The sequence below is a fragment of the Drosophila elegans genome, unplaced genomic scaffold (genome assembly GCF_018152505.1).
Source record: "Drosophila elegans isolate 14027-0461.03 unplaced genomic scaffold, ASM1815250v1 contig_476, whole genome shotgun sequence".
Classification (NCBI taxonomy): domain Eukaryota; kingdom Metazoa; phylum Arthropoda; class Insecta; order Diptera; family Drosophilidae; genus Drosophila; species Drosophila elegans.
The window spans coordinates 13730195-13739967 of record NW_024545863.1 but is presented as its reverse complement, the minus strand read 5'-3'; the positions used below and the strand labels follow the sequence as shown (position 1 = coordinate 13739967).

Below are 9773 nucleotides of genomic sequence, written 5' to 3'. Positions count from 1 at the left end.
GAGATTTACAAGTGTGTGGTTATTGCCTACCCTTGTCAGCGTTATGAAATATTCTTTGTATGCGGAACATTTCAAATTATATTATTATTATTATTGTTGACAGAAGCCAAAATATTTCAAGACAGGTATCTTTTACAATTTGACAATTTTTTTGACCTGTCATCATATTTTCTTTCTCTGTTATTGATTGTAAAGTTTCTTTTGTTTTTAGCTGTTGGCAGATAAAATATAAATAATATAAAAGAATCTGTCACACTTTAAGATTGAAATGGGAAACTGATTTTATCAAAACTCCTTTGGAAGTTAGTTTTTGGATCATCTCTGCTTTCAATTAACCTTCTTGTCTTATTTAAAAACGACCAAGCTGATGGTCACAACACGCGAAATATGTTCAGCTACTTTTAATATTCTGAATTGTAGTATGCTCAAGATACATTTTTATTCAAATCTGGAAATTATAAAATAAGAATTGTTATTTATAATTTCAAAGGAAAGCTATGCCTTCGCTTAAAACTCTTCAGCTCGAGTTAATTCGAACATCACGCTTGATCTAATGTTTTGGATTAGACGCTCCGTGTTTATCTTTAACATAAGGATAATGTAATTTAATCCCTTCCAGCAAAAGGCTTATCCTCGAAAACCCTCGGCATTCCAGTTCTGGCATGTCATGTCCCTTTCTCTTTCGCCAGAGCCGAGTCATTTGCGAATTTCCTACTATCTCTATCTATTTTCTCAGCCCATCTCCCTCTAGCTGGCTGTAAACACGGCGCGGATTAAGGATTCGGCAGCGGCGACAGAAAGGATAATTCGCCAACCGACAATGCTGCGCGGACAAAGGTGTTTTGTTTTTATGACTTTGTAACTCCTTCGCCAGCTTAAGGAGGTAACCTTGTGCTCGTGTTTGCGAAAGGATAACTTTACGATCGTTATGGTTGAGGCTGGTGGAAGGGATAGAGCTGTAGACGGAGGAATCTTCGGAACCCAAGGACTTCGAGGAGGCGGTACCTGCCGGCTAAGTGGACACAATGGTACCGCCTATTCGCAAATGCGAATTTTGCGAGCGAAGCGCATTGTTTTGACAAAGGCGGGCTTTATTTTGGCTATTTAAAGGATTATGCTAAAGGATTGACTTTGCAGCCTTGACTGAACCGGGTCTGCAAAAGGATTCCGCCCACAACGACGACTCCTTCCGCGAATCTCGGGTTTTATGGTTCGCGAATGAGTTAAGAAACGACCCCGAGACTCTCTAATAAAGCGAAATGCGAATAAAAAGGATAAAAAAAGGCTTCGTTTCGCAGAAGGACTTGGGGAAGAGTTAACGTAACTCTTTCGCAATTTACACGTAAATCTTTTACCACTTCTTAGAGTTCCAAAGAAGCATTTAAAAAAGGAATGTTGACTCTAAAAAAACCGTAAGAAGACCTTGCAACTTCGTTTACTTAATGTTGGCTAAAGGGCTAGGAAGGGTATACGCGAGTTAACGGAGTTTTCAAAGGACTTAGGAAATCTGCTTGCTTAATGTTGACTTTTTGGAAACTATAAAAAATATGCAGAATTTTTTTTCTCTCCTCGATACGTTTAGGTGAGGATGGATGACCGTTCAGGAAAAAATTAAAAATATTGGAAATTAGAAGATAAGAATCAATGAAACGGTTTTAATTTCTTTGCGTAGTAGATAATTAAATAAGTTTAGCAGCTTGACCTAAAAAGTAGTTCATACCATTATATCAGTCTTATATTTGTATATGTAAACGATCCCATTTAAAAGCTTCCTTAATAGCGATCGGGTTGTATTGGGTTTACACTGTTGAGCTTAAAGATAATTAATTTAATTTAAATTTTACTAACCAAATATGCAAAACTTTTATTTAGCTTTTCAAGAGCCATTTTAAGTTTTACTACAATTAATCCTGTAAAGTTTGGTGAATTTATTTTAACAATTACTTTAATAAAAAAAATCTCCTTTATATCTCATATGTTTAACTGCCCTAAAAACTAGTGGGCTTGTCTTGGAAATTAAGACGGGTTAATCTTTATGTTGATCATGCTAAGTTGCTTAAATTTATTTTCCTAGTCAAATTCAGTATCGGGTAATGTCCCTCTAGGCAATTATTGGGTATTAAACTGATAAAAAAAATGTAAAAGTAAAAAAAAATTTGACTATTGAACTCAAAATTAATATATTTAATTGTTAATTTGAATATTTAATATTGATTAACTATTAAAGTATTTAAATTGATGTAGATTTAAAAAAGTTTCTATTAAATAAAATTTTCAGATATTTAAATAAATTCCAAAAAAGTCAAATAAAAATATATTTTTATACCAGTGTAGTTAAGGGCCAATGCCAGTGTCTGTTTATATAAAAACTAAATATTTTTATATTTCAAGGTGGAAAAGGACGAAACAAAATTTGATTAAATTCGTAATGAGGATACTCTGAAAAGCTGTTCCTATTAAATTAAATATAAATTTGTTGAATTTAATTACATTTTAATTAAATATTTAATCTTTGAAAATAAAATTTGTATGTGTTCAAACTTAAATTAAGTTTTTATTTCTATTTTGGCATACAAAAACATTTGAATTCACTATTTGTACTATTTTCATGTGAGATCTAATCGTTAGTAAAAAAAATTTAAATGTAATTAATGTGAAACATCCAAGATTTTGCGAAGACGACTTGTGAAATATATTCATATCAAAATCGTTAATGTAAACTGCCTAAGCCCTAATTGCAGATGCTTGGTAAATTTCACCACTAAACTAACCGAATGCCATTTCTCACCTAACTCTACCAAAGGAACACAGATGCCACTTTGGACTGACTGCTCACCCACTGTCCACTTTTATCTAATGAGACGGATAAATGATGCCGGGGAAAATGCGACTGCACAATGCTCCCTTTGCCCTTGATTCTGATTCAGGATCGGGATTCGGCTTTTCCTTTTGCGTTGCGTTACCCATAACTGTCACGGGTGTGCAATGAAAAATGACCAATCAATGTCTCACTTCAATAGACGAACGAACATCGGCGAAGGGGAGGAAGGGGCCGGGGATGTGGTGGTAGATATACCCCGAGGCCCGACCAAAATGTGACAATTTCTCTGCCGAAAAGAGTGAATTTTGTAGAAAATCCGAGAGATAGCATTGGGTCAGGGATGAGGGGGATCAAGGCGAGAAAACGCAGCTGCTCGAATTTGCAGGATTCGTGCTCAACATTGAATCGTTTGCTTTTCGTATAAGTTCAGCAAAAATGTGTCGGGTGGTTGCAGCGATCAGAGAATGCAATTCGTTAGAAATAAATCATGAGATTTACAACCAAGTGTCCAAAAGTTCCTTAAGTTGGTAAACAAATTCTATTTAGCCTTTTTTCTTGGAGATACAGAAGCTCGCTAAAAAAATTAGCAACGTTTTTGTAAGAACTAAAATTCGGGTATTAAGTATTAGAGCGTTAAATATTCTTAAAAAATAAAATTTTAGTTTGGAAATTTTGAATTTGATTTTTGAAAAAAAAAACAATAAAACTAAAATGTATCTTAAAGATCTATATATATATATATATATATATATAGACTTGGATGTCTAAAGATGTCTTAAACATAGCACGTTAATTTATTTTTAAGAAAGTTACTGATCAATGAAATATATTTTTAGCATGGTATTCGAAATTTGGGATATTTCAAATCATTCCCAACTACCAGAGTTCATTTACCCAACTTCCCAATAAAAATTGCATTTAATTTGTTTTAAATTCGATTGATTTGCTATATATTTTAATAAATAGGAATCTAATATCATCTTAACAGCTAAATGTACAAAAAACATGTGTCAGTCTCCAAGTCTTTTGGCCATTATCGGCCTCCCAGCTGAGTGTTTTGGGTTTGTGTTTGGCCGCAGCTAATCGATCGCTGAGAACCCATCATGGCCAGCCACTGGGTTCCGCTCGCAGCAAGGATCCTTTTCCTCTTGCTGTTCCTCTTCCTGTTCCCGTGCCTGATCATTTCATTTCTCTGGGCAGGCAGGCTGTGTGTCTGTCTGCGCCGCTGCACAGGCGCACTCGTCCTTGTGCCCAAGGGTCCTGGGCACCATAGGGAGTGCGCTGCGCCCTCTACTGTGCCTCTACTGTGCGACTCATCGCTTCGCAGCTTCGTTCTCGGCTTTCGCCATTTGCGTGTCACCTACAAATGGTCGAGGGAAGTGCGTGTTGGGTGTGTGGCGGTACGGCGGTACGGCGGTACCGAGGAGCTCAGGGCAGATGGTAGAGGTCCTGCGGATGCTGCTGGTAGCCGCACTGCTGTTGGTTCTGGTACTGCTGCGGGTAGACCTCGTACTGCTGATGGCTCTGCTGCTGCTGTGGGTAATCGTTCAGCAGGCCATAGCCGTGACTGTGGCCATGGCTGTGGTTGTGGTTGTAGGCGGGATAGCTGCTGGCCGTGGCCTGGTGGTGGTGGTGATGGTGGTGGTACATGGGCACTGATGACACCGCAGCGGGGCCAGGACCAGAGCTGGTGGTGGTGGCCTCCAGTGGCGGCAGCAGCGCCGAGTAGCCCGCACCACAGTGCTCCGGCGAGCTCTCCAGCGTGCGATCCTTCTTGGACTTCATGCGTCGGTTCTGGAACCAGATCTTGATCTGCCGTTCGCTCAGGCTCAGGGCATTGGCGATGTCGATGCGACGACGCCGAGTGATGTACCTATTGAAGTGGAACTCCTTCTCGAGCTCCAGGGTCTGGTAGCGAGTGTATGTCTGGCGAGTGCGTTTCGAGTCTTTGCAATCTGTAAGCAAAAAATAAAGGAAACATAAGTTAGTGTTTGCTATCATAAATATATACTTTTTTTTGGCAATTCTTTTGAATATTTTTAAGAACGATTTAGGGGTTGATTTGCTTGCGAACGATGCCTACCTGATGCCAAAGTCTCCTCGATGTGCGACCAATTGAAATCGCCGGCTCCGTTCGGGGCTGTCACAATTCGATGATTGATCTCCTGGCTGACAGCCGACGAGGACTTCTCCCCCGGCGACTGGGGTGGCGTGCTAATGCCCTCGACGGGTGGCGGGAGGGAGGTGGGCGTGGTTGGCGGCGGGGTGGCAAAGTCGCCATTCTTCAGCTGCGACTTCTGCGACTGCGACTGCGACTGGGGGAGTAGACGTCCAGGTAGTCGACGTCCTCGGAGGCGCTGGGCGTGGGCACGGCCACGTACTCCTGCTCGTAGCTGGGGGCGGGACTGGCGGCGACCTTGGAGACCGGGACCGAGACCGGAGCCGGGGCTTTCTTCACCTGCTCCACGGTGGTGTAGAAGTAGTCGGGGGTGTACTTCAGCTTCTTCACGGGGTTGGTGAGCAGAGCCCTCAGGGTGCTGGGTCGCTCCTCAACGGCGGCGATGATGGCATCCTCTTCGGCCTTCCGCTTGGCGCACTTCGGTGGGGGTGTGATTGGCGCTGACTGGGCGGTTTGGGCGGTCTGGGACTGCTCTTGGATGTTGTTGTAGTAGTAGCAGCTGTCCGAGTAGCTCTCCTGCGGATAGTAGCTTTGGTAGCTCTGGTAACTGGAACTGTTCTGGTAGTAGGCATTGCTGGCGGAGTTATCGTAGTAGGTGGGCGGCAAACTGTGGGGGTGGTACATGTTGTACATGTTCATGTTGTCGGCGTAGCTGTAGTGACTCTGTTGGCTGTTGGTGGCGGCCATCTCTTGTGTTTATTTGTAGATTACTGGACTGCTCTCTAAGTCTGCGATGTGCACGCAACGCTGGTGAGTTTGCGAATGAGCTGGTCCTGCGGCAGATCCTGCATATATAGCAAAATCAGTGTGCTCTCGGCACACGCTCGCCGTTATAGCGCATAAATATCCCTGCGCATGACACTTTGCCGCCTGCTGTTCGCAACCACCCCTCCGGGCGAATGTCCTTGCATTCTCGGCGAGGGGAAGTTATCCGAGGTGCTGCAGGCTTTATCCGTTCGGGGCCTACCTGCTGTGCTGCTTATTACCTACCCATCGCGCCCATTATCATCGCGAGTTATCCGCCCGCGCACTTCCCCTCCTCGGCGACCTTGAGACGCTGCACGGTAATTACTGCCATGAGATGCCTACCTATGAGGTGCGCAGAGCGAGAGGGCCGATCAATCGATCTCCCTCTAATTGCAATAATCATAAAGACATAAAAAGGAACCGTAAACTGTTGCTGAAGATGTTCCCTCGGCACAGAGGCTTTTTCCCGGCCCGTTTATGGTTCCCTAAAAATTTCTCTGGATTTTTTCCAACGCGGGAGGACAGCGACTGGCTGCCAGTTGTTCCCGGAATCCGCGGCCCTTTCCCTCCGAATTTATTCCGCGGCACTGGGCGGCCAAAGGATAACATTACGTCCGATCCTTGAAACAACGATTGCGCGTGGCCGAGGGTCGCGTGTTTACGCTTTTTGTTTGCCCTCGTGGCCAAGCAAGTGCGCAACTCCCGATCCCAAACTCACTCCTGTGTCTAATATTTGCTCAAAAACCGAAAGACGCTTTGCCATATTGACTGCTAAAATATACAATCATTTTTGCTTACAAAAATTGAAATATTAAATGTTATTTTTAATTATTAAAAAAAAGAAACTGGACTAAACTATACTTTGTATTAAGCATTTAATGAATTTTCTTTTATTCTTTTATTTATAAAACAAAATTATACTTAATTAGTAATAAGTGCATTGTAAATTGAGAAACCTAATGGATCCTTGCTGCTTTCAGCGAAAAATGAAGAAATGGGCCTAAGAATTTTGGTTCTTTACACATACACATTTTTATTTTAAGTGATGGTCAAAAATAAATTCAGAGTTAAATATAAAGTTATATCATAAATCGGACATTAGCAGTCCTTAAATATTTATATTCAGTTTTCCCACATCAGTACTCTCTAATGCCAATAGAACAATATATTCTTAAATTTATATATTAATTAAATTTAAAGATGTGTATAACTACAGCTTTATTAAATGACATTTTATTTCAATGTGTATATTATAAAATGTGCTTCAATTTAAATGTTAGCTGAAGTGCTTGTTTTAGGGTAGTTACTTGTTTTTTTTTTGGCCAATATTAAGTGCAAACTATTTTTTGCCCCGACTTTGCTCGTTCTGTAACGAGGCTCAAATTTCTGGCTTATCTGGTGGATGCATATAACCAAAAGCCGCTCAGCTAAATTGACTGCTAAAAAAACAATCGCTTCTCCGCCACTTTTTGTGTTTACATGACTTTCTGATCGGCTTACGCGGACGAGAAAAATGTTATCAGCCACCCCCGTTGAACACCCCTAACATATCGATAGTCGTGGCATATGTGTGCCGTTTGTGCATGTGCGAATTCTACCTCACCCCAAGTCCACTCCCCGAACAACCGTACCCCATCCCCATCCGCTGGCAGCTTCCATTGTTGCACTAAATTTATGGCGTTTTTCAGTTTGACAGAAGAGAGTACGCCAGACTGCAGTTCGCTTTTCCCCGATGTCCTGTGATTGCTACAATCCCAGTGAATGTGAAGCCGCCTTTCTGGCTTTAGAGTAAATTTAACAATCAGTGTTCGGTTTGGAGTGGGATACGTAACTGTTCGTCCAAATAAATTGTATAGTAACCTAAGGAGGGTTTTCTAAAAAATCTAGCTTACAAAATTCGTTTTCTTTGTAAACCAAACCATGCCACAAAATATTTATTATATCAAATCGTAACATCAGGTTCTTTCAAAACTAAGATGGCTTCATCAGGATTTTAAATCTCATTTTTGTTTCTTATTTTTTGCGTTATGTTAACATTTTCTTAATAATTTCTTTGTAAGAAAATATTAAAAAATTTATTTGGAATTTTTATTTATTTAATATATATATGCTAACATTTTTTTAATCATTTCCTTAAAACAATATTATAAAATTTATTTTTGTAACATTAATTTATTTTTTCTTTGTGGTACATAGAAGAGAATTTCGACGAATGTGTTTGCTTAGCTTACACAAATAAGTATATGTTTGACCCATATCCACTTCTCGATTAAAACCTAACTAAACAAGCATCGTATTAAAACACATATTGTTAGTGCTATACTAAAAATATATTTTCAAGACAATTATTTAATTTTTATTGACTCTCATTTGGCGAATTTAATAAAGCCACTTAACTTTCTCACTTACGACCGATTGGGTTTCGGCTCAATCGAGATTAATCCGAAGCCAACACATGGCGATAAAAATACTCAGCTCACCCCGGATCTCCAAGGAAATGCAGCATGCTCGACGTCCAGAACCCCGGCAACTTTAATTGAGTTGTAAGGCCCACATGCGAGTGTCCGACCACAACACACCCCATCTCGAATCCGAATCCGTTTGCAAGCCCGAACCCCACCCAGAGTGCCAGTCCGCAGCTCAGGCCAAGAATTCGTGCGTTTTTATTGTCGAATTAATAAATTACCTTGACAGTGAATCGGGACCATCCCATTGTGCCTGAGTAGCTGCATGTCCCCCGTCCCCTTGTATCCTGCGAACCCCTCCCCGCTTCAGTTCATCCTTCCTTCCTTTCTTCCGCTGACGGCGTTGCACATTTTTGGCACTTCCATGAGGGTTAGCCCAGTCAGATAGCCATCGCCATCTATATAGCTCTACAGCTCTACAGCTCGGTGGGTCGGTCCGGCGCACTATTGATAAATGCACGGGAAGGTGAAACAGGCACGCGCCTGGAGGAGGCGAATGTGTTAATTCCCAGCCCTCAGATATATTTTGGCTGCTGTTGCAGTCATCCACATCATTATTTTCCCCAGAGGTAGCATCATCAGCTGTCGATGGTCAAGCGAAACCAGAGTGACCAACATCATTAGGATACAAAACGAAACTAAACTCATTTATTTCTCTCCTTAAATATCCAAAAAAAAATGAATTAAGTTGTAAGTTGTTGAATTTACCAAATAAACGTGTTATAAAAGATTTAATTTGCATACCAAAAAATAATTTTTTAAGATATTATGATGATTTTAATTTACTTCCATATCAATTTTGTCATAGTTCTTGTCGTTTCTTTTGATATGTTCGGACAAAAGGAGAAAGCGAAAAATACCCTTTTTTAAATAAATTCTACATTATTCAATGCTAAAATTGATTTGCGTTTGTTATCCTGCGAATTTCAATTTAAACTCAATTTTTTTGTGAACAAAATGGCTTGGAAAACTCGGTTTAAATATTATTATGGGGAGGTTCTCACTAAAAAGACCAAAAAGTAAGGAAAATATTGAATATTTTTGTGAACCGATACAAGAATAAAAAACCAAAACATAAAAGCAAAGAGTCAGGTTCTTTAAGTCTGTTTTTTAAAAAAACCAAGAAGTAATTTCAACTTCAATAGTTTACAGAGCAAACGGTGCATTGTTTTCATTAATTGCCTTATCGATTGTCGTACCTGCTGCTTTGGGGCTCATTAATATTTCCAACTTCAAAGCTTTTTTAAAATGGCCTAATGCACCACCTGACCAACAGTGGGGCATTACATAAGATATCCCATTAGGATACTCCAGTGTCAGTAAAGTCCCGAGTTTTGTTTGTTTTCCTAGCCTGAGTAAAACTATGATGGTCACATGCTGGGGCTGGTTTTCCTTTGAAGTCGCTGCTGATCTCCTCCGGGGGGCATTTCTCATTATACAGCAAATGCCATAAAAGTGGGGAAGGGGTGATAAAAACAATCGAGTAGATCGCACTCATTATCAGAGTGAAACAGGCGACGACCCGCTGCGTATAAAATAGTAAAGGGCCGAGAAAAATTAT

General features: G+C 40.6%; 1 protein-coding gene across 1 annotated transcript; it reads right to left on the bottom strand.

The window, feature by feature from the left end:
* Nucleotides 1-3884: 3884 nt before the first annotated feature.
* Nucleotides 3885-5687, bottom strand: LOC108148195 (segmentation protein fushi tarazu). Its single transcript, XM_017275101.2, is given in 3 exon segments — nucleotides 3885-4776; nucleotides 4905-5136; nucleotides 5139-5687. Coding segments are annotated over 3 exon segments (1308 nt in total). The 3' UTR covers nucleotides 3885-4249.
* Between the last annotated feature and the right edge of the window lie 4086 nt (nucleotides 5688-9773).